This window comes from Akebia trifoliata, chromosome 8, assembly GCF_017979445.1.
Source record: "Akebia trifoliata isolate Shusen 1 chromosome 8, ASM1797944v1, whole genome shotgun sequence".
Taxonomy (NCBI): domain Eukaryota; kingdom Viridiplantae; phylum Streptophyta; class Magnoliopsida; order Ranunculales; family Lardizabalaceae; genus Akebia; species Akebia trifoliata.
Window position 1 is genome coordinate 26516499 of NC_141382.1, and position 25296 is coordinate 26541794.

Here is a 25296-nt window from a genome sequence, read left to right on the forward strand (position 1 = left end):
TTTCTAACTTGAAGAGGGCCAAAATCCAGCAAAACAAGTTGAAAATTGATGTTGGGAAGGAAATATTTTGTAAAAAAATAATTTTTGGTCTGTAGGTCAAGGCAAATTTTAGGGGTCTGCAACTAACCTTTGACCAAGGCAAAAGTATTGCCTAGTCATATCTTACCCTTGGCCAGGGTAAAATTTTTGCCTAGCCATACCTAACCTTTGGCCAAGGGAAACTTTTTGCTAGGCCATACTTAACCTTCGGCCAACCAATATTGTATATTAGATTGGCCCCCCTTACAACTAAAGGAAGTTTTTGGTATTATCCACCTTCACCTCGACCAGAACAAGTGTTTAGCCTAATTTGAATTTCACCCATAGACCAAAACAAAACCTTGACCTTTCCTCACTCTATTAGCTTTGTGTGGTGAGTTTAAATCCAAGTCTAATGTGTCTTCACATTTTTACTTAGAGTTGAATCAAGATTGTGTCAAAGGCAACCTTACTCTTAGGCTTAAACTCTAGGTTCATTGAAGCCTTTCGGATTTTCTCAAGTATAGGATTAGGATTCAATGCCAATACTTCTATCACAATAGGGCTCCCTATGTGTTCAAGTGGTCAATCCTTGCTTGTGAGAGCCCAATCTTGTAATCCAATCCTAGGAAACCCTAAAGGAAGTTAGGTTTTTAATTTCACATCTTTATTCCAACTAACTTTTAAGTTGTGATTTCCTTGAAATTAGACTTAAGGTTTCGATTATTTTGACCTAAGTCTAGAATTACTCTTATTTTCAAATTCAACTTGAATATGTAAGTCTAAGTTGCGAGTTATCCTCGTTACACTTCAACCCAAAGTGGGGTGCAAATCCTTTTACCTCAATCCATAGGATAGACCTCCATTCTTTCTTCCTTAGAACTTTGTGACGTTTAGGAAACATAGTTCTATCAATCCTTACCTATTTTAGGTTTGTTAGAACCTCTCACAATTTACACCACTTGTGGGTCACTCCAATCATCCTTCGTCGATTAGGATTGTGCACATAACTAATCATCATCTATTTTAGGTTTGTTAGAACCTTTCACGATCGACCCCACTTGTGGGTCACTCCAATCATTTGTTGTCAACAAGGGTCGTGCACACAACTAATCCTTGTTCTTTGTAGGTTTGTAAGAACATCAAGGCTCAATCCTATAAAAAATTCATGTCGAATCTTATACAGTCGAGATACCCATTTCCAAGATTCAAGGAAAAAGTAACCTTATACAACGAACCTATTTCAAGACTTTTTGGATTCAAATCTCATACATTCGAAATACCTACTTCAAAGATTCAAGGGCAAGGAGACCCTATACAACGAACCTTTTTTAAGGTTTTCCAAGTTTTGGCTCATACACTTGAGGCACCTAACTCAAAGGTATGGGCATAGTACCTATATAAGGGACCTTTTTCTTTATGTCTCCTACATTTGAGACATTTTTGTAGACCTGGTCTCTCAAAGAACTTTGGACCTCTCAAAGGTCAAATTTGTCGCATTTTTTTTCATAGTTCGGGTTTCTCAAAGACCTTTGGACCTCTTAAAAGTCAAATTAGCTCGCATTTTTTTTCATAGTTCAAGTCTTTCAAAGACTTTTGGAACTCTTAAAGGTCAACTTAGTTGCATTTCCTTTCGTAGGTCATGTCTCTTAAGGACCTTTTGACCTTTTAAAGGTCAAATTAGTCACATTTCCTTCGTAGTTTGGGTCTCTCAAAGACCTTTTCAAGATCACCTTAACATTCATTTATCTCTTTTTCCATTCTTTCACCACTTAAGGTTCCTTAATAAAACATCTTAGATTCATCTAGGATAGTTCTTCTATATTCTTTTAGCTATCAAAAAAAGATAGAGAAACAATAAAGGGTTGCAACTAGGATCATTGTTTCTCCTAAATTTTGTAAGGTTTCGTCTAACTTCACCATGAGAAGGGCTTTCTATTGACCTAGAACAAAAACAATATTAATAAATTCATCGTTTTGTTGGAGCTAAAAATGAATCTTTTATTTTTTTTCTTTATACAAGGTACCTACGTTTTAGAGTGATCTTTTGTGCTAAAAGAAAAAATACTGGGAATCTAAATAGTAGAGGATTAAGAAGAGGTGCTATAGCACAAATTCGGTATCATCTCAGGTGTGAGACTGTCATCATGGAGCCAACAGATAGAATTAAGCCTCCACCTACAGAAAGCCCATTTGTTATAGACAATCTGATTGTTAATTGTCCGGTTAATGAAGAAATATTTAAGAAACTAAATGATCAAGTTACATCAATTGGAAATATGTTATCAACACTAATGCAGATTCTGGGGTTACCTAAGCTATTCAGAATCATGCAAACAATTTAGGAAAATCTTGTCAGCAAACACTCATAACAGCCAATCCAATAGTGATACCTCCTTCGATGGCACCAACTTTTGATCCTACATTGACATAAGCCCATAACAATATGCCAGCATTAGTATTGGCAATAACTCAAACCATGAACATTCCTCCCCTCATCTTTACTCAATGTCCACTTCCACAACATGTAGAGATAGCACATGAGATATAGTCAAACTAGGTAAGAATGCCCGAGAAGAGCTATGTGGAGAACAAGCTGTTAAGTTGCATGGATGCGATTATGGGAGAGTTGAACCGACTAAAATGGGGATATTCCCAAGATAACTTCGGGTTTGATGATCTATGTTTCTATCCAGATTTTGTACTTCCCACGGACTTCAAATATCCAAAGTTCAAGAAATATAATGGTTTTGGGTGCCTAAAACTGTATTGTGGTGCTATATGCCAATTTGAAATAAATGACAAGCTCCTAGTGCAAATATTCCAGAGGAGCTTGACCGGGGTAACACAAAGATGGTTCACTCAGTTGAATCATAGTAAAATTTGGTTTTGTAGAGACTTGGTCACCATCTTCATAGGTAATTACATATTTTATATAGATATGACATTAAACAAGTAGGGTGTAGGCAAGATGTCAAGGAAGCCCAAAGAGACCATCCGAGAGTATGCTCAATGAAGGAAGGAGTCCACTTTGCAAGTAAAGCCATCCATGATAAAAATTGAGATGAACACAACGTTAATCTCAATATTAGAATAACACAATTATACTCATTTCATTGGGCACACCACGTCTAGTTTTTCCTCATTGGTTCAAATTACTGATAAGATAGAGGATGGCTTGAAGTCAGAGATGATTATAAATTGGATAGCTCTGCAACAAGGTGCTTCGTCCAATGGTACAGTACAAAAGAAATTGGTAGCTGAGACAAAGAAAAAGGAGGAAGGGCAGGTTAATTGTATGCAGCCAGCTCAAAAACTAGTTCATTTATCAAATACAATACCGAAAATAGTCGTGACTTTTCAAGCACTATCGAGTCGTCCGTATCAAACACAACAATCCTGTGGCGCCCCACCAACGCTGACATAAATCCTAAGGTCAAACCTCAAGTTACTAGTTGGTACCTCGAAATTTGGACATGACTCCCTCTGTCTATGTTAGTATTCCACTGAACTCGAAAATCTGAATATCCAATATATAATAAATCCTATATATAAAAATGCAAACACGAAAATATCAACGGACGACTAACTATATCCAACATGTGAATAGATCAGAGTGTAAAAGTTTACAATATATAAGATTATAAAAATACTCACACTCTAACATGATCCTAACACTTGACCCCAAAATCTATATAAGTCTTGGACGAAACTGACAACACTAAAGGGTGTAGCCCTAGTGCTTACCAGGCAACGGACTCTGGTTGTCGATTTGACCAACCAAGAACTCTTCACTTGCCAACTCCATTCCTATCTCAGTAACTGCATGTTCTAAAACTAAAAAAAACTAGAAAGGAAAAGGATGAGTAACAATGGTTACCCAGTAAGTCTACAACCAATTCCTACTAATAACCTCTCACAAAAATGATCGAGTAAGCATACTGAACATTTTAATACATACAAAGCTTTATAAAGTAAATATGATCAGCTAATATATATAACCAGGGATGAGCAATTAAACAGTTTAAAAATTCACATAACATCAGTCATCAATATTCATTATACGTTTCCATTCTTATACAAATATAATTGACAACATTAAAGTAATAAACATGCTTTTCAGTTTATAATTCAAATTAGAACAACAAATACATATTACACAATGGTGGAGCAGTAAAATTATAAAGTTGGGATTCATGACTGGATCACTCCCAGTCGGAACATGATATTCCAAAATAAAGCATTAATTTATGATTTTGTGATTGGTCCTTGTTTACCATACTTGCGGGATCATTTATCCAGTTCAAATTGGTCATTTGACGTGACTGTAAGCAATGGGTTTCTTTTTGATGTGTCAGAACGTTTGACTACTACTGGATTATTAGTGATCACTGACTAATCATCTTCATCTATGCCTATCAGGAGTGCATGTGATTTTCAAATATACTACTCCATTCATATACGCTACCTTTACAATACAAGTTCACTGGTAAAAATAAAAAGGAATGGACCCAGATTTCAATTGTGACTCTACTCTCATATGCGTCCCATACCATATATTAGTTTGGTGGTCTATACCGTACATCCCAGGATAGTACACCACTCCGGATGATATGACGCACTATACTTTTCAGCATTCACAGACATTTTAACAGCTTACAAAATAGCAACATATATATATATATATATATATATATATATATATATATATATATATATATATTATTTTCATTTGAAAACAAAAGAGAATTAATCATACAAGGTTGAGAATGGATATCCAACTTCATACTATGCAATCGTGGCCACCAGGCCTAAAATAAATAGCAGAACTCGGAGCCTCTACGCCAATAGAATTTAAATAAACATGCAACCAATAATTATCCCTGGATATCCCTTCACCAACTTACACATAACACATCATTGTAAAATGTAGACATCACTCATCGGGGGCGATTCTGGCATTTTACCTATTTTATCCTTTTTTCCATTTTTTGATGTTTTCACTCCTTAACTTTTCAAACCAATCATTTCTTTTTACGCTTTCAATTTCATTTTGATCATCCAATCGAAAACCTATCAAATTTTTGTTAAAGCGAGGTCCCAATAAGTACTCGAAGTCAAACTGTCAAAATTAGAAAAGCTAGTAAAAATTTGCCTGAGTGTCAAAAACTCAATTTTTTTAAAGTTCTTCAAATCGAAAATAGATTTTGAAAATGAAACCTTTGAACACGAGATTTGAAATTATGTAATTTTTATAGTTTAATTCAAAGTAACATGAAAGATATTAACTTTTGAAATTTTATCAAAAACGTCGAAATTTACATTTTATTCTTGAAATCAAAATTGGGATTTTGATCCTTTGAGATTTGGATCTTGAAACCATTCTCATTATTCCAAAATAGGGGTAAAACCATAATTCAATTAAAGAACTTAAAGTAAATGAAAAGTAACATTTACTTAAATATTTTTAATGAAATAAAGGATGAGAAAACATGTATAAGACATAAGGAGAGCAACCTAAAAGTTAGAAGTCAATTTTGATCAAAAATTTCTGATGGTTGCAGAAGCTTGATTTTGGTGGTGGAATTGCCTAAATGGCCTGTAGCAGGTGACGGTGGCACCGCCAGCTCCTGTCGACAGTACTAAACAATTACACGAATTTTCAATTTTTCGTCAATTTTTCGGGTTTCTCTTCCGTTCTTCGAATCCTTCGACCTACCACGAATTTAACGTTTGAACTTGATAAAAAAATGTCAAAACTTTATTTCTAACTAGGATTGTAAATCAAATAAAGATTTTTATGATTTATAAACTCGACACATGTTCGATAAAATTTCTTAAATACATATTTTGAAAACTACGGTTACCAATAGGAAGTGAGAGTCTCCTACCAAAGTTCATGGATGCCAAGGGTGATGAACTAACACTACAAATCAAAGTTGGATGGCATGAGAGTTGAGGTTGGGCTGACTTGAATGTAAAATAAGTGAGGATTTGCAAAGTATCCAACGACGATGCTCTTTTTCCCTTTTACAATAAAGATGTACCTAATTCCTAACTCGATGAAGCCTTCTGATGGAATGTTTTGAGGTTCACTCGAACTACACAATTGATTTTTTATGGAGGATGGGGAAGACGAACGAGAATGGATAAATAAAGATGGTGAGGTTGTAGCTCTCTTCATAGCCGATAACTTTGCCTTCTTCGTCGAAGTTCAACTCATCCTCATTTTTGGTAGAACTTGATGGGAATGGGTCGAAACCCTTGGGTTGAGAGTAGGCTGGTATTTGGTTCTTTGGAGAAGAAGAAAAATAATTAAAAGAAAGCCAACTTTCTTCTAAATAGAAAAGGGTTGAGGGCATCTTTGTAATTTTCCTATTATTTCTAGTTTTGGCAATAGCTTAACTATTCAGACTCGAAAAATGACGAATTAGTATTCCATTTTGCGTATTTTTTCATTGTAGACCTAATAGTGCAGTCAAATTATTCTGATTCTTGTTCTAATGAAATTTATCTATTTTAGGTCTCACTAAACACAAAATTTGAGGATTTTAAAACATTTTCATCCGAACTTGCTTACAAGCTAAAATATATAATTTGACCTTTTTTTTTATCCAATAGCATAGTCAATTTTCATTAAAAATAAACATAACAATATCCAAGTATTTTACTCTAAGTCTCCTTATTTGAGAAATTTTCTCAAAATATCACCATTTGATTTCTTCGAGATATGAGTTGAAAATTTGGGATATTACAAACCCCAAGTAAGGTCATACAACAATCAACAACAATTTTAGTTTCAAAGACAACCACAACAACAACAATATAACTAGTCCTACAATAACAACAACAAGTACAATTACTACAACTAATAACAAAGAAGAAGAAAGTTTACTTGATTGCCAATGAAATTGTTAGAGCTCTCACTATGTGAGAAAAGCCAATATTTGACGGTTTTGATACGTCAAATTTCTCAAAATTTGATGGATGAACTCGTCAATATATGCCTGTCAAATATATTCTTATAGAATTTTTTTTATGGCTCTTAATTGTCAAATTATTGGAGGTTGAGCTTAAAAAAAATCTATAGTCTATGACCGTAAAGTATGGAGGTTTAACAAACAATAAGACAGTCAACTAATTCACCAATCACAATAATTGAAATAGTAATAAAAAAATCATAAAACAAAGATCATTTATAGAAATCAAATCTTGACCACCTAAGAAACTCAATTCACATTAAATCCAAATAGAAATCAAACACAAAATGTATCATTGCAATACCAACTAATTCACAAACAACATTTTCATCTATTGTAAAAAGATTGTAAAAAGAAATTATCTTATTGCTGTGATTGAAATCATCCCGCATAAGTTTTCTATGTCCATGCTTCCCCTTCTCCACCTAGTTCTTCTACGTCCACTGTCTTGTCCAAGAACTTATTCATTTTCATCTGTATCCTAGCTTTATTGCTATCTTTAAAGCAGCTATGCCCATTGCCTGCAAAAAACATTACAGTTCAAGATGATGAAATGAAGCAACCCAAGATTTGAAATCACACCCAACTCATTAGACCCAAAATATTAGTGATTGTTGACTAATAAGATTTTCTTGGTGGGACCATCATATGTTGGGGTCCTAATCCCCTTTTATGCATGCAATTATAGTTTAGTAGATGCACAAGACCATAGAAAGTAAAATACTGATCCATAACAACACCATTCAAAGATTATTTTCTTATATAGTTTTACTTAAAATAAAAATGTAACTTTTATTAAAAAAAATAAAAAAAATATTACCTCCCATTTCAGAGAATGGAACAGAGGTGCACTTGTATGATGAGATGGGTCTAGATGTATTGCATTAAATACTGGTAGGACCTTCTGACCACATGGAATTAAATAATCTGAAATGTGAACAAAGTAAAATTTTCTTATACTTAAATAACTCATGCATGCAAGATTATTATGTGTAAGGTATCTAATTTGTTTGATTTATATAGAAACCTTTAAATCTGATATCTTTGATAGCTTATCGATGCACAAACGTGACAATATTCCCAAACCTGAGAGTTTAATTAATAACCTACATTTAATATATTACAAAAACAAATCATACCCATCATTAAAAAAGATAAGAAATTTTTTCAAAAAAATGACAGAGAGAGGGAGAGAGCAATTCTTACATTTTGAGTAAATTCTATATTCTTATAGTCTTCCCTGTTCAAATACTCATCTTTTTTGCTTAATTTTTCTTATATTTTGATGTTTTAACTGTGAAAAATAATAAGAGAAAATTATGTTTCATTTCAGTTTTGATATAGGACCTAAAAAAAGCATAAAAGAAAAGAAAAAATGAAGTTACCTTTAACTGTTTTAGTGCAGTTGGTGACTAACTAATAAATTGTACTGCCTTGGTCATCAAGAGAGAAGTTGTTTCATAGTCACCCAACAAAGGATAAAAAACAAAACTCAAATATTAAACAAAATATAAAATTGGAGAAGATGTCGATAATAGGATGAACAAATATACCTTGTCAGACATAACTCCATTTGCAACAGACTTGGCAAGAATTGTTCGAGATTTTTGCCCCCTTTCAGATGTGGTCAACTTTTCAATATCCACACCATCTTGAGTCATACAAAAAATATTGTCAATGACCTAGGGTACAAAATCATGCTCTGAAATATAATGTTATGCAAATGTGACTACACTAAATCATTCTTTTTATAAGTACTACACTGTACCATTTTAGCAGTTATGATTACCGTTACACATTTGGTTTCAATGAAATAGTTGTAGATATCTTTGAAGATCTCAATCGCTACATCACAACCTCCACATCTTTACTTCCACCAATAAAATTTGGATGCAAAGTATTTATATAATCCATTTGAATGATTAATATTATGACTCCAATTCTTTAAGAATAAGGAAACCAAATCTTGCCAATGTTTATCGAATTCATTTTTAAATTGAGAACAAGAAACAAAGGCAAAAGTCTAGAAAATTAATTTATCTCAAATGAGGATTGTAATATAAGTTTTCTTTATAATTTAATTGTAAGTATAAAATAATATAAATGGTATGATCTTGTTAAGGTAAAACCTGTATATATATATATATATATATATATATATATATATATATATATATATATATATATATATATATCTATATATATATATATATATCTATATATATATTATATATATATATATATATATATAAAAGAGAGCTAAAAACTTGTTATATTCCTTATTTTATTCCTATGATATTTTTAAAACTTTTCGAATATTCAATTATAAAATTGAGGTAACTCAATTAGAAAAGGTAAATCACCATGAATACTTACACATTCCAAACTTTAAACCATATGCATAATTAAGGATGAAAATATGATAATACTTTTACAGTTATGTTATGGATAACTATTACACAAAATATATGGAAATTCTCAAAAAATCCCTTGCACAGTTTCATTGTGGATGGAGAGTTAAGAATTGAATCATCAAACTTATTAGCTGTACTTTTAGACTATCATCTGGATCAAACTATAAAAATAAAATCATAAGATGATAATAAGATCAATTGTGCTTCAAAAAATTTAAAAAAAAATGTATAGAAAAGGATGGGGCTGACATGAGGAGGTTTAGTTGGAGTAGCAATACTAAGAAAAACAATCAATCAAAAAGATCAAGGAAAAATAACCATATCAATGAATCATAATACGAAAGGGGAAGGCTATAAAATAGAGAATATTATTAGTAAGTTTTACTTTGGTGCATCAGTACAGGATGAAATCTTTAATATTATTTTGTTTCCTTGCGTTAGACATCATTTGACCTAGTGTGCTTAATAAAAGATGGAAATTTGTGTATTGATGGAATTCAGTTTGGTGAAGATTGTTTGGTTTACGAGGAAAAGAAAATGATTCCTTTGTAGAAATACAAGTGAGGAATAAAATAAATATTTTCCTTAACAATGTTAGTCATATTTTTTGAGTTTATTGCAAAACCATGTACATACCATGAATTATTTCTACACAAGTTTCAGTTTCCATTTGCTTATAGTTATTTTTCTTTACTGATGTATTGAATGAAGTAAGGAAACAAGCTAATATTGAAATCTCCCATAAAATCTTTTATTCCTTGGTGTAAATTGACATTTGGACTAATTCCCAACCAATGATGGGACAGTGAGAAATATGCATAAGGGGTCAGTTTGTGGCTCTTCTTGTAAGTTTACATTGTTGTCGATTACTTTTGATATTTCTTTTTCTTTTAGAGATAGTGTGACTGACCTCTGATTAGCTTTTCCCCAGTTGAAACATTGCATATTCTTTTTCTTTTAATCTGACATATTTGAAATAAAAAAAGGTATACTTGACAAACTTTGGAAACCATGTGAACTCTATAAATTTTGAATTCCATGCTTACATTATAAATAAACAAAAGTTATAGTTGGAATACCAAAATAATACTCACTTTCCCAGAAGCCTTCTCAAATGCAGAAACCATTTCAAGCACATATGTGCCACGCCTAGTCCCCAAATTGTAGGCCTTACACAACCTAAGATGAGCATTAAAATTCAATTACAACTAATACAGCCATATGTACATATACACAGAGGGTTTGTATGAATGCATGAATGTATCTATTGGGGAAAAGAGAAAGGAATCCCCTATATTGTCTGTAAATAGCTTCCGAAGAGTGGTTCTACGTGACAATTTGCTAAGTCCATAACATGGATGTAGTCTCAAATCTTTTCATTGTCATATTAAATTGACATTATTAATATATATTTCATTTATTGTTACTGATATTTGGTGATAATGTCCGAGTTATAATAATAGAAGCATAAATTAAACCTTAAGGACTTTTCTTCAGAGTAACCACAATGAGAAAGAGTTCTGACATTTTCATAAGCACAAAAAAACAAAATCAACTAAGATTTCATGCAATAGGCATAACACCATTCAAAATCCAAACAAATAACACACGACAACAATGTTGACCAAGTCAAGTTGGTTTTGGATGTAAATTTCAAGAAATTCACATACATGATGTCTCACTTAATATGAAATCTTGGATCATTCATATGCCGACCAATATTTTTTCATGCCAAAAAATAAAAAACTGTTCAATAAATCAAGAAAAAGGCAACAAAGCTTTACATACCACACTACTATCTTTTGTTGGATAATCATGACTGTGTATACATTCAACTCAGGCAATCTGCCAACAACTACTTCTTGGATGTAAGGCATAAGATTATTTGGAATGCCCTTGGGATCCTCACCTATTACCACTCTCATGGGCTCCAACAAGATTGAAACATCTTAGTAATAAATTCTCCAATCCTACTCGGCCTTTTGAATATCCCAGAGAGATTTTTTCAATAAAAAGCTAATAAGCCAAGGAAAAGAGCGGAGGTAAGGTAGGATTGGAAACTATACCCATTTAGAAGAATAGAGATGCATAGTCCAAGGAGCTAATCAATACCTATATGCTTACTATTCGTAAATGGAAATTGAATAACTAGGCCTACTAGCCTACTAATCCACCAACAAATATAGAAGTAATCGAAGAAAGTCTACTTATTTAGAGCAGAAAAATCCAACAAATCAATGTAGATATATGAGAGGAAACCAAAATAAGTAAATCATACTAAAAATTAGTCCCTACTCTCTTTAGATAGATAAAAAAAATAAAGAAGCTAAGTCTACTAGTAGAACTACAAGTTCGTACTCAATGAGAGTCTGAGCAAGGCGATCGATCTCCTTTGATCCATGCTTCCAGAGACTAGAAATAACCTTTCTAGATCCTGCATGAAAATAGAACTTCATGAGAATAAATCTAGCAAATTCTCTAAACATGTGTAGAAAAAAAGATTAATAGAGATTCGAAGTTCATTAAATAAAAATAGAAGTCAATATTAATAATAAGTGAAATAATCGAAAATTCGAAATTCTCTAAGCACAAATAGAAGGCAACAAAAATAACAAGAGATTCAGATTTCTTTAAAGACAAACATAAAGCAAGATTAACAAGCACAAGATTCAAATAATAACAATAACGGGAGTATCATAATTATGCAATTTGAATGAATCCTACTAGTTTAATGAATAATAATGGTTAAAACTAATTGAATGGGAAGAGTCAAGAACTAATGGTGAAAGCGCCCTCAATCTGCGGGGTGCGCTGATCCGCTTTTGACCCTTGAGATTTGGGAGTCGCCACCTAGTTATTATGGTCTAGGAACCAAACTGACTCTAAAATGGATAAAAACTAATCTACTACAGAAAATCTGAATCCGGGGATCATGTTACGGGGTTGGAGGTGTTAGGCACCAACCCCGCCCGGCCATTGCCGGTCTCTACTTATCCCAAATAAATCTACATCGCTAATGACAAACCTAGATTAAAAAATAATAAAAAAAAGCTTACCTTGGATCTGCAAAAGTGCTATTCCCTCAGATCTGGTGAAAGCGGCTCCTTGTACCGTATTCCTTACTTCGTTCTATCTCCGGATCTGATTTCTAATCTCCGAGGTAAGGTATCTCCTTCTTGGATCTGGGTGTTTCGAATTTGTTATGGATTTTTGAAATATTTTTGAGAGATTTTTGGGTGTTTTTTAGGCTAAAATCGAAGCAGGGGTGTTAGGTAAGGAGTTGAGGCTCCAAAATTAGGGTTTTGGAGAGGTTGTGGAGGCTTCTTCACCTACTTTTCCTAGGGTTTTTTCTTTGATACGAAAATAGGGTGTGGAGACTCCTATTTATAAAGTTTTTAGAAGCATTAGGATTTGATTAGGATTTCTTTTAGGTTTCAATTAGGGTTTTGACTTAGTCTTTAAGGTTTTAATTTAGGGTTTTGACTTTAGTCTTATGAGATTGACTTGATTAGTTTAGATTAGGGTTTTGATTTAGGGTTTTGACCTTAGTCTTATGAGATTGACTTGATTAGTTTAGATTAGGATTTTGATTTAGGGTTTTGACCTTAGTCTTATGAGATTGACTCGATTAGTTTAGATTAGGGTTTTGATTTAAGGTTTTGACTTTAGTCTTATGAGATTGACTTTAATACTTGACTCTAGTCTTACTTAATTGACTTTAATTTTGACTTTAGTCTTATTTGATTGACTTTAATATCTTGACTTTAGTCTTGCTTGATTGACTTTAAATTTTTGGAGAACCCCCCTCTATTATATTTTGGATTCTTTGGACCCCCAAATGGAGGGGTCCTTAAAGAAATATCTTGCGAACCATCAACAATTTTTCTTGAAAGTCTGATTGATCAATTTTTTTGTTTAAATTTTATAATTAATTTTATTAATGTTTCACTTTACATTATTTAATGATTTATTTATTAATCTCGAAATTTTTAATTATTAAAATTGTGAAATTATCATTTCGAAATTTCTTGTAACTTTATGAGGACTTTTATAGGTAGGCTTGGGACTAGGCATAAAAAGAAAGGAATTTTGAGGCTCAAAAACCCAAATGCCCCTTATGTGGCATTTCATTTAAAAAATTTTCTTGAACTTTCTTCCCCATTTTGGATGATATTTCTTTTTCTTTGAAATTTTTTTCTTTTTAGATTTTTCCTTTGTCGAGGAATCTATTTTTTTTATTTTGATGTGGTCGGGCCTGAAGTAACTTCTCAGGTTGCCTACGTACCCCAAATTTTTGGGATCAGACCAAAACGTAGTTCAGATTTTTCCCTCCCCTAGGTTAGGTGATCAAGCTATGAAATAAAAGGCATAATCTTTCTCTTTTTGAACAGGCTGCAAAGGGGTTGAGAAAGGAGATAAGAATTAGGTAATAAGAAAATTGATTCGGCCAAAAATGGCCTCCTTAAATGTAGTACCGTTTGATTTGGTCAAGGTTGGTTGGTTCTGGTAACTCGATTCCATCATGATCTTGAAGCCTGACAGCTTTTCCTGGTAATATCTCCTTGATGATGTACGGACCTCCCCAATTTGTTTTGAACTTCCCTCTAGGGTCAAAAATAGGTGCCCGATTCTCTTTGAGTACTAAATCCCCGACTTGTAAGTGACGAACCTTGATCTTTTTATCAAATGCACGGGCAACTCTTCTTTGATAAGCTTGCACGTGATACAAAGCTCTCAGTCGTTTTTCTTCAATCAAATTCAATTCTTCATACCGCTGGCGAACCCAATCTGTTTCTGACAATTGACTTTCCAACAAGACCCTCAGAGATGGAATTTCCATTTCAACTGCCAAGACTGCTTCCATGCCATACACTAAGGAGTAGGGAGTAGCTCCAGTAGAGGATCGAATTGAAGTTCGATATGCCCATAGTGCAAATGACAGTTTTTCAGACCAATCTCGATGTGATTAACACATTTTCCTTATGATAGTTTTAAGATTCTTATTAGCTGCTTCGACTGCTCCATTAGTTTGAGGGCGGTAAGGAGATGATTTGTGGTGTGAGATTTTAAACTTTGAACATAAAGTAATAACCTCAGCTTTGAATTGTGACCCGTTGTCAGAAATCAGTTCCGAAGGTACCCCGTACCGACTAATGATGTTCGTTTGGATAAATTTTGCAACTCGAGATGCAGTGAGGACAGCATAAGAGGTAGCTTCGACCCACTTAGTAAAATAATCGATAGCAACCAAAATGTATTCATGCCCATTTGATGCTTTAGGCGATATTTTACCAATAATGTCGATTCCCCAAACTGAGAATGGCCATGGTGAAGTTAGACCAACTAATCGAGAAGGTGGCACATGTATGAGATTTGCATGTATTTGGCATTTGTGGCAGGTCTTGACCATGTGATAACATTCTGTTTCCATCATAGGCCAGTAGTACCCTTGTCTCATAATTTTCTTAGCTAACATTTTCCCACTCATGTGAGGGTCGCATTCTCCTGAATATAGTTCAACCATTATCTGTTCAGCTTGATCTTCATCGACGCACGACAAATGAATCCCATCATAGGACCTTTTGTACAAACTTCCTACGCACAGGATGAATTGAGATGCTAATCTTAAAAGGGTTTGTCGTTCCTTCCTCGATGCTTCTTCTGGAAATTCTTGTTTTACCAACACCTTTTTAATATCTGTGTACCACGGCTTTCCATCGGGTAGTCGAGTAGTAATATTGATCTGACAATAATATGCAGGTTTGTCTTTGACTTCAACAGTGATCGGCCTCAATTCCATGCCAGGGGTACATGGATCATTGAAGATAGAGTGGCTAACGAGTCAGCAAATCTATTATCTTCCCTTGACACGTGTTGGAACAGAATAACTTCAAACTTACTCACTAAGTTTAACAAATATTCATGATAAGGCTTCAGCTTTTCGTCCCTAGTCTTCCATTCTTCCAATGACTGGTGTATGACCAAGGCTGAATCCCCAAAAACTTCGATTTCTGTAATGCCCAGATTTAAAGCAGCTTCAAGTCCAGCGATGCATGCCTCATATTCGGCTGTGTTATTGGTATTAGAGAAGGCTAACTTAATAGCGATCGGAATGTGTCATCCTTCTGGAGAAAACAGAACTGCCCCTATTCCATACCCATTCTGATTGGCGGCTCCATCGAAATACAACTGCCATGTTTGGTTTTGAGGCTCTTCTTCAACATGTAAGATGTTCTCATCTGGGAACTGATCAATAGACCTTATTCATTCTGCTACTGAGTGATCTGCCAAGTATTCTGCTACAGCTCTCCCCTTGATGGATTTTTGTGTAACGTGCGTGATGTCAAACTCTGATAACAACAATAACCATCGTGCGGTTCTTCCTGTCAGTGCCGGTTTCTCGAAAAGATACTTGAGAAGATCCATCCGAGATAACAAGATAATTGAATGAGATAGCATATAGTGTCGAAGTCTCTGAGTAGCCCATACTAGTGCCAAGCAAGTTTTTTCCAGGGCTGAATACTTTCGTTCATACTCTAACATCTTCTTACTGATGTAGTAGATAACCCTTTCTTTGCGAGTATCTTTGTCATACTGTGCCAGCATGCATCCCATAGCTTCTTTTGTGACTGACAGATAAAGAAGAAGTGGTTCACCCGGTGTGGGTGAAACAAAAATAGGTAGGTTCAAGAGATACTCTTTAACTTGGTCGAAGGCCTTTTGACATTGCTCATTCAAAACTGTTGGTCCATTCTTCTTGAGGAGCTTGAAAATAGGTTTGCAGACGTTGGTGAGTTGAGCGATGAATCTATTGACATACTGGATTCTGCCTAAAAAACCTCGAATTTGCTTTTCAGTTTCCGACGGTGGCATATCTTGGATAGCTTTAATCTTCACAGGGTCTACTTCGATCCCTCTTTGACTGATCACAAATCCTAACAATTTTTCAGAAGTTACTCCAAACACACATTGCGGGTTGAGGCGGAGTTTATACTTTTGAATCCTCGTGAGAAATTTTTCTAAAGCAGCAACATGCCCCAGTCATTCTTTGGACTTGACTATCATATCGTCTACATAGACTTCAACTTCCTTGTGTATCATGTCATGTATTAGAGTCGTGGCTGCTCTTTGATAAGTGGCTCTGGCATTCTTCAAATCAAAAGGCATAACCTTGTAGCAAAAGGTTCCCCACTGTGTGATAAATGACGTCTTTTGCATATCTCGAGGATCCATTTTTATCTGATTGTACCCCGAAAAACCATCCATGAAGGACAATAAAGCGTGCCCTGCTGTACTATCTACTAGAACGTCTATGTGTGGTAAAGGAAAATTATCTTTTGGGCTTGTTTTTTTTAGATCTCTAAAGTCCACACACATCCTGACTTTTCCATCCTTCTTCGGCATCGGGACGACATTGGCAATCCACTCAGGGTATTCTACTACTTCTAAGAATCCAGCGTTAATCTGCTTCGTAACTTCTTCTTTTATTTTCAGAGTCCATTCCGGTTTCATACGTCGAAGTTTCTGTTTAATGGGTCGAGCATCTGGATATAACGGAATCCGATGTTGAACAATGTCTACTTATTCCCGGCATATCCTCATAAGACCACGCGAACACGTCTTTGAACTTTTTGAGCAACTTTACTATCCCTTTGCGTTCATCAGGGGATAATGTGATCCCAATCCGAATCTCTTGAGGATTTTCTTTTGTTCTGAGATTGATAACCTCTACTTCCCCCATTGGAGGTTGAGCCCGACGTTCATTTTCTTATTCAAGTAATTTGATTATTTCAGGGGGGGTTCTTCATCAGAAGATTCTCCCTTCGAAGTCAGATTATTAGTTAAATTATTATTGCGCTCAGGGTAATCAAGAATTTCTTTCATTTCATTAAAAGAAGATGGGGTAACAGGACTCATTGCCAACTTGACATACTTACTTAACTTAGCAGCAATAGTGGACTTATTTGACTCAACAGAAATAAATGACTCATCTGGCATGTCAGACTGAACATGACTAAGGGGACTGACAGACCCAGTCTTGACATGCAATACAGGACTAATTACATGATAGCTAGAAAGACACCCTACAGCGGGTTTGATTGCAGACTGAGGATTTGGGATCCCTTTCTCAGTTGACAATACCAAGACACTGTGATCTTCAATGAATAACTGGTCGATGTTGAGGGAGTCTAGATTGAACTGCCAGTCTTCAATTTTCTTCTCTTCAGCTTCTGTGCTTGCTTCCTCTTCAAGCCAATCCATACCAAAGAAGATCTCAAACCCCGGCAGACGAGTACCTGTGATGTGGTCAATGAATGGCTCAGGGAACCCACAGTAACAGAAATCTTCTCCTTCCTTCAGAAAATAGCCATTAAGGGTCTTACGATAAGACTTCATTTTGATGAGATCCGTGGTGCGTCTTTGCCTTTTCGCAATTGCCTTGTCTCGCTTTGTCTTCCAGTATTGGGCTCAATCTTCATTAGTAGGCTTATATCCTAGCCCAAATGTGCCAATGACCTCTTTAATCACTGGTGCCTCTTTAATACCTTGCTGCTTGCGGCCTAAGCCCATACCAGGGAAAAATCTCATTTTCTTGAATATATTGGCCATATTGCAGTTAGAAGTATTTTCCATGTGAAAATATTCTTTCATGGCTTGATCCCATTGGACTGAGCATATTTTCTCAAACTCAAACCCACTGAGCTCTACTCCCTGTTGTTCTGGCTGAATCTCAAGCAGCGGCTCATCCTTAGCTTCAGTACTATTTATGATCCCTACAATTTCAGCATCTCCATGGAGAGTGATCACTAGCCCATCTCTGATAAACTTGACCTTCTGGTGCAGCGTGGAAGGTATGGCTTTGATTTGGTGTAGCCACGGTCTTCCTAATAACAGATTAAAGGAGGACTGGATGTCTATGACCTAAAATTCAGCTATGCCCGTGGATAATCGAAGGTGCAGAATTCCCAGTACGTCCCTTTTAGTGTTATCATAGGCCCTAACCCCTTGATTAGTGGGCTTGAGATCTTCAGTTTTAAACCCAAGACAAGTGACGGGTTTCAAAGGGCAAACATTCAATGCACTCCCATTATCGATTAATACCAGAGGTACCCTCATCCCGTTACAGTCAACTGTGATGTGCAGTGGCTTAGTGTGGTTTGCTCCTTCCTTTGGAAAATCGGAGTCCGAGAAGGACAAGATATTTTCCACATAGGTCGCCCCTACTATGTTGGCCAGCTGATCTGGAGAAGTGTCAAGGGAGACTTGGGCTGTACTTAATGCTTTGAGAATAGCCTCCCTATGGGCAGTGGAAGCCATAAGTAATCCCCAAACTGAGATATTGGCTCCTGATTTCTTCAATTGCTTAATCACGGAGTTATCTTCTTCAATATTTTCTTTGATAGGATCTTCTCTTTCTTTTCTTGCCAAGGCTATCGGATTATCAACACAAAGTTCTTGTGACTTAAAAACTCTTCCCCCTCGAGTCATATGTCTAACTTCATCACAGGAGAGAGGATAAGGTTCATCTTCTTCAGTCAGCACGTATGGATCTTCATCTGTCAAAGGTACAGGGCTTTTTAAGTTCATCTGGGCCAACAGGTAACTGGTGAATGCGGGGCTACTGTATCGAGGCGGGGATAAACAATATGTATCATCTGAGGTTAAATCAAATGGTTCATTGTTTGTGGTGAAAACCTCATCAGTGAAGGCTATCTCGGCAAGAGGGTAACTAGGCGGTTTGCCTTGGATGGCATGGATAAGAGAGATAGGATCGAATGGTAATGGTGTATGAGACACCATGTTCAAAGTTGGTGGAGGTTGATAGGTAGGCAGTGGATTAGTGGTGACATTCGGTGGGCTAGGGATTGTGACCTTTTTGTTGTCGATCAGGTTTTGAATGGCATGGCGTAAGGTAATACATCAATCCGTGTGATGGCCAGGGTTTTGATGGAACTCACAGAACAAGTTAGAATTGTGTCCAACTGGCAAGGGATTAGGTAGAGGTCGGGGTTGGATAGGGGTAAGAAGCCCTTTTTTCACCAATTTGTGAAAAGCTACAGTAAGACTCATCTCTAGATTGGTAAATTGATGCGAAGTTCGAGGTTGACTTGGGTGAGCCTGGTTATTAGTTCGGACTGGGGGTTGAGCTGGGATAGCTGACGTGTTGGCTATATAGACATGGTTGGTGCTAGTTTAGAAACATAAGGTTTCTTAAGCTTGTTATCCGAAGAATTAGAGAGGATCCCAGATGCAAAAGCTTCCTCAAGTTGGCTTCCGACTTGTAACAAAGACTCGAAAGTAGGGAGATATTGGGCCACTAAGTGCTGAGCATATCCTTGTGAGAGGTTCTTTAAGATGATCGCTACTTGTTCCTTTTCCGAAGGTCTATCTCACATTTGGGCAGCCTTGGCCCTCCAACGACCAATGAAGTCAGTAAATGTCTCCCCATTTTTCTGCTTAGTTGCTTCCAAATCCCTTCTTGAGGTCTCAATCTCGGTACTGTACTTGTACTGATGCTAGAAAGCCTTTGACATGCTCTCCCAGGTGCCCACAGTAACTGGATCTTTAGACATTAGCCAGCGTAGTGCTGATCCTGATAAAGTTCTCTGAAACAACAATGTCATATGTTTGTCGCTAAGTCTCATAGTGCGCATGTTAGTAACATACACCTTAAGATGTGTTTTTGCACACCCTATACCACTAAACTTATCCATTTCCGGCATTACAAACTTCTCTAGCAAATGAATTCTGGGGATGCGGTTCAAAGCTTCAATGCCTGCTGCAATTTCATCGATACCCTTTATACTCTTCATAGCTGATTCTAATTGAGACATTCTGTTAGCTAACATTGGGTTCTCATCAACATATTCTTCATCTCCGTCGAGTTCAAAGACTTCACGTGGACGTCTCTCTTTTACCTTATTTCCTTTTGGATCATTTAGGGGATTGCCCGTTGATTCCGAGGTCTGTTCTAACATTTCCACTTTGCCTTTTATACTGTTGATATCGTTGGCAAAGGTTGCCAAGATCTTACGGATCTCTGTAAGTTCAGATTCTGAAGCCATCTCTGTTTGCTGACTTGGTACTGTAGGTCGTTCTAACCGACTGGACCTACAGCTCCAACTAGGAGGTGGACGCTTGAGTTTGGGCGCAATGATAATCCTATATGACCCCATCAAAGGTAAATTTAGTTAATTTCAGTATTACCCTCTTGATAACATTTTAAGGAATCATTTCATTGAGGTTTGTGCACCAATCCATTAATTAATCCATTCACATAATGAACATTCAAAGAAGAAATCAATATTTATTTGAAAGAAAAATAGCTTTATTGAAAATGATTGTCAAATAAATGTTCTTATTAAAAACATCTTTCAACAAATTTGACTTGAACTATTTTTACATGGACGCTTGGCCTTGTCTTGATGGTCATCAGGATTGCTGTCAGGCTTGACCCTCTTGGGTCTAACAACTGGCTCTTTGAATTCTGCTGGTCCGTCTGGATACTGAAATCGTCTCGACCCGTTTTCTACCAAATTGTGGGTAGGGATCCGATTGGTAAATTGGGGACTTTTAGGGAATAAGGAGTCGCCACCTAGTTTAGGTCTAGGAACCAAAAATAACTCCAAAATGGATCGGGTCGGTCCACGGCTATGAGAAATGGGTAAGAGGTCAGATTACGGGTTTCGGAAGGTGTTAGGAATCGAACCCGCCCGATCGAGATGATCGGTCTCTACTACGATCCAAATTGTCCTACGGTCAATGGGTAGAGACTAAAGTCAAGATTATGGTCCAATCATCGTCACCATCATCATCAAATTATGTCGAATGTGTTAAACAAATCTCAAGGCCAATATTCCCCAAATCTTATGTGATTTCTCGAATTACGAACAATAATAAAAATATTTGAAAAAGCCTTAATTTCCTTATGCTCCAAAGTCCAGTGGCAACATTTCAATTACAAATAAAAAATGTGGACATTTTCCAAATCGACTAAAATAGGAATTTGTGAAAACTTTCTAAAATGGGAAATTGGGAATATGAAACTTCCAATTTGGGAATTCATGAAATTTCTAAACTAAAAATTAGAAATTTCCTAAATTGGGAGATTAAAATTAGAAATTGGAAAAAAGGGTTTTCCAAATTAGAGAATTATCAAAATTGAGTTTCCCAAATTAGCAAGTTACAAATATCAAATTTCCAAAAATAGAAAATCATGATTTTAGGAAGATTACTAAATCGATGAAAAGTCCATAAATCCCCAAAATGGACAAATTATGATTTTTTTAAGAAAGCTCATTTTTGCCACGTGATTTCTTCGAATTTCGCATAGTCCTATGTCCACAAGATCAATAAGTCAACTTAAATCATTTTGTATAAACAAAATCCGACTTTAAACCCCCAATACATAAACAAATCAGTGAGCCGACTCACGGGGCAATTTCATTAAAAAATGATTTTGAAATTCCAATGTACATAGAAATCAGTGAGTTAACTCACGTGGCAACTATACTAAAAATTAATTTTGAAATTCCAAGACATATGCAAATCAGTGGGTTGACTCACATGGCAATTTTATAAAAAAAGCAAAACTTGAAATTCCAATGTACATGAAAAAAACAGCGAATCGACTCATGTTAATTTCATTAAAAACGATTTTGAAACTTCTAATGCACATGAAAAAACATCGAGTCGATTCGTGTTAATTTATTAAGAAAACGTTTTTTGGAACTTCGTCAACTCATATCAATTTAATTAGAAAAGCGATTTCGAACCTTCTAATGTACGCAAATCAACGAGTTACCTCGATACCCATTTTATCAAAACAAGTCAATTTTAGACTTCTAACACACACAAATCAATGAGTCCTTTACGCAAAGGCTCGTGTTAACACTCATCAAGAACATCCACGGATGCGATAACGATCAAATGAGAATAAGAAGAGAAGGAAAAAAAGTAAAAATAAAAAATAAATAAAAAATAAATAAAAAATAAAAAAATAAAAAAAATAAAAAAAATAAAAAAATAAAAACTAGATAAAAAATACAGATGAACTTACCTTCGTGTCGGTATGGTTGATGTGTACAATCTCTTCAGATTCAAACCGATGGTAACTCGAGAGGAGCAGTAGACTAGATTCGAAAAGTATCGTAGTATCAACGTTTGAACTGCTATTGGATCAATGATTGTGGGTTTATTCCTTCAGGTCTGACCTCGATAGCTTGTGAGCATTCGTTGAGGAAGATGAAGTCAGTAAAAGGGAACGCAATGGATCTCGTGCTAGCAACGAACGGAAGAGTGCAGCTGTTGGAAGTGACGAAGGTAACAAGGTTGGGGCTGATAGAAGTTGCTGGAGAAGAGGTTGGGCAGCAACGAATTGAAGAGTAGGTCTGGACAGCAAGGGGCTGTGTATTAAGGACGTGAATATAGCAGGGGGGTGTAGTAGGGATAAGGAGATGAGGAGGGACTTGTGCAGCAGGACTGGGACGTTATTGAAGATGGAGACCGAGAAAGATGTTGCAGGTGGGGGCGTGTTTGAAGATGAAAAATGAAAAAGATGGGTGGTAGCGAGGCGTGGTGGTGTTGGGATATTGTTGGGTAGGTGGATTGAGAGAGTCAGGCTGTGTGGGGATGTTGTTGAAGAGGACTGGCTGGTGTAGAGAAGGTGATGATGGTGTCGTTTTGAATGGTAGTTGGGGCTGCTGGAAAAGATGATGATGGGGGTGTTTTTAATAGTGGTTGGGGCTGCTGGAGAAGGTGATGATGGGGGCGTTTTTAATGGTAGTTGGGGGCTGTAATCAATGGTGGGTGTGGTCAGTTAATGGAGAAGAGGATAAGGCAGCAAAAGGGGTTGTAATGGACGGTGAAGTTGCTGGTTTTTATGGAGAAGAAGATGGGAAAATAAGGGAGAAGAAGATGGGGCAGCAAGAGAAGAATGAGTAGAGGGGAAAGAGAGAGAGCCGAGATGAATGTTACGAGAGCAAGTCAGTGAGGGAGTTGAGAGAGGAGCCACGTTTCAGTCCATTGGGCAGCCCCTACGTTGGAGAAGAAGAAGCTTTTATTTTTTGTTTTTTTCTTTTCTTTTTCTTCTTTCTTTTTCCTTCTTTTGTTGCTGCCCCCTCCTCAAGAATGTCAACCTTTCTTGTTTCTTTCAAAATGTCAGCTTTCTTCCCTCAAGAGAAAAGTCCTTTTTCTTTCTCAAAAAAAAAAGGCCCTCCTCCCTCAAGAGGACGTATGGCTCTTTTTATAAACAATAGTTTCTAATTGTTTTCTCTTTCTTTCCTTTTTTATGTTTTCTTTTACTTGCTTTTTTTATTTGTTTCTTCTTTTTTTGATTTGATTTGATTTTCTTTTTTAATTCTTTCTAACTTTGTTGACCGTACCTAGGAAGGTAGAGATTTTGCTTCTAATCTTTTTTGGGCTTTATAGAGAAGGTGATCCCACGCATCGCATAGGTTTTTAGTTTAAGTTTATCGGTTGGATTGATTCGTCGGCTAGTTTGTTTTAATTTCAATTTGAACGTTGATTGGTTGATTTGGATTTTAATTTCAAGTTGATTGGTTGATTTGAATGTTGCTTAGTCGGTTTTATTTTTAGGTTGGTTGATCGCTTTTAATTTGCATGTTGATTGGTCAATTTGATTTAAATATTATCGATTGCTTGGGTTCTTGTTTACGTTGATGGGTTGATTAAATTTTAGTTTAAAGTTTTTCAAATTAATTGTTTAAATTTGGAATCCGATTTTAATTGTTTAAATGTGAATTAAATTTTAAGTTTTAATCTTTTTTTAACTTTGAATTAGATTTTAATTGTTTAATTTTAAGTTTTAATTTTTTTAATTTTGGATTAGATTTTAATTGTTTAATTTTAAATTAAATTTTAAGTTTTAATTGTTTAATTTTAATTTGATTTTAATTTTTATTATATTTTCCTAAGGATCGAGATCTCTAAGTCAGATTTGGAAGTTAAGGGGGCATTTCGGTCATTTTTTGATTTTTTCATAAATTTCTCTGATTTCATCGATTTGGGTCCCGTTAGACTCGAAATCCTATTCTGAGTGCAATGGAGGTACTTTCGAGACTTTTCGGAGGTCCAAAATTTATGAGGGGTATTTTCGTCATTTTTTCAAATTTTGTCCATTTGGGTGAATTTTGGCATGAAGTTTCTTTCAATCGCAACGTGATTATTTCTAAGTTTCGAGGTCATGTTTTCCTAGCGTAGCGAGGTCTCTAAGTTGTCAAAATGTGTAGCGAGCCTAAGTGTACGTGCTTGCTAAGTTGAGCGTATGGTGTAGCGATCCTAAGCATGCGTAATTCTATATCGCGTGGCAAGGAGAAAGAACAGAATAAAAAAGGAATTGGAAGGAGACTTCTCACAAACTTTCGAGTTCTTTGCGCTCATTATTAGGAATCCACAGCAACCGGGTGACGGATCACCAAGTCAGGCGGATGCAAAAATGGGGTGTCTACAGATACCCTAAGGTGCGCTTGTTCCAGGCTTTCTCAATGAGGTGTAGTAACTTTTCAGTCAATGGCTCGGGGGGAAAGAAAGCTTTGTGCTGAGGTAAAGATAACTCTATGGGTATGTCGTACTGTTTTGGGATCAAATTAGGATGGTAAAAAGATGTTTCTTCTAAACCGATCAGACGGACATAGTAGGATCCTTTGGTTCCTAAAACAGGGGGATCAGTCATCCACCAAGGGCACCTAAAACCAATATGACATGCAAGGCGAGAGTCTAACCATTTGCTCCAAGCTTTGACTGAGTTGTGACGCACTAACAGGTTTCTCTTGGAAAAGTGTTCTGGCCCATATTCGAGGTTTGCTGGAACCTTTACGATTTTGAGACGATCACAAAGCCACATATAGAGTAAGTAGGGGCTT

At 35.9% G+C, this 25296-nt stretch overlaps 1 protein-coding gene across 13 annotated transcripts; it reads right to left on the minus strand.

The window, feature by feature from the left end:
* Positions 1–4733: 4733 nt before the first annotated feature.
* LOC147396435 (uncharacterized) lies at positions 4734–23478 on the minus strand. 13 transcript variants are annotated; one of them, XR_015180648.1, is made up of 10 exons: positions 22473–23478; positions 12469–20575; positions 11771–11846; positions 10507–10591; positions 8552–8649; positions 8384–8431; positions 8205–8292; positions 8026–8104; positions 7819–7925; positions 4734–7519 (listed from the first exon to the last, which is right to left on the minus strand). XR_015180648.1 is itself a non-coding variant. In XM_086450933.1 (6 exons), the coding sequence occupies exons 3-6, from the start codon at positions 10537–10539 to the stop codon at positions 7469–7471; spliced, it is 234 nt and encodes a 77-aa protein (XP_086307059.1). In that variant the 5' UTR covers positions 10540–10591; positions 11771–11846; positions 12469–22462; the 3' UTR covers positions 4734–7468. The 13 variants fall into 13 exon arrangements, 1 of the variants encoding a protein (XP_086307059.1); XR_015180647.1 differs by having other exon boundaries at positions 12469–21166; XR_015180653.1 differs by lacking the exon at positions 22473–23478 and adding an exon at positions 10323–10374 and having other exon boundaries at positions 8384–8427; positions 12469–22460.
* Between the last annotated feature and the right edge of the window lie 1818 nt (positions 23479–25296).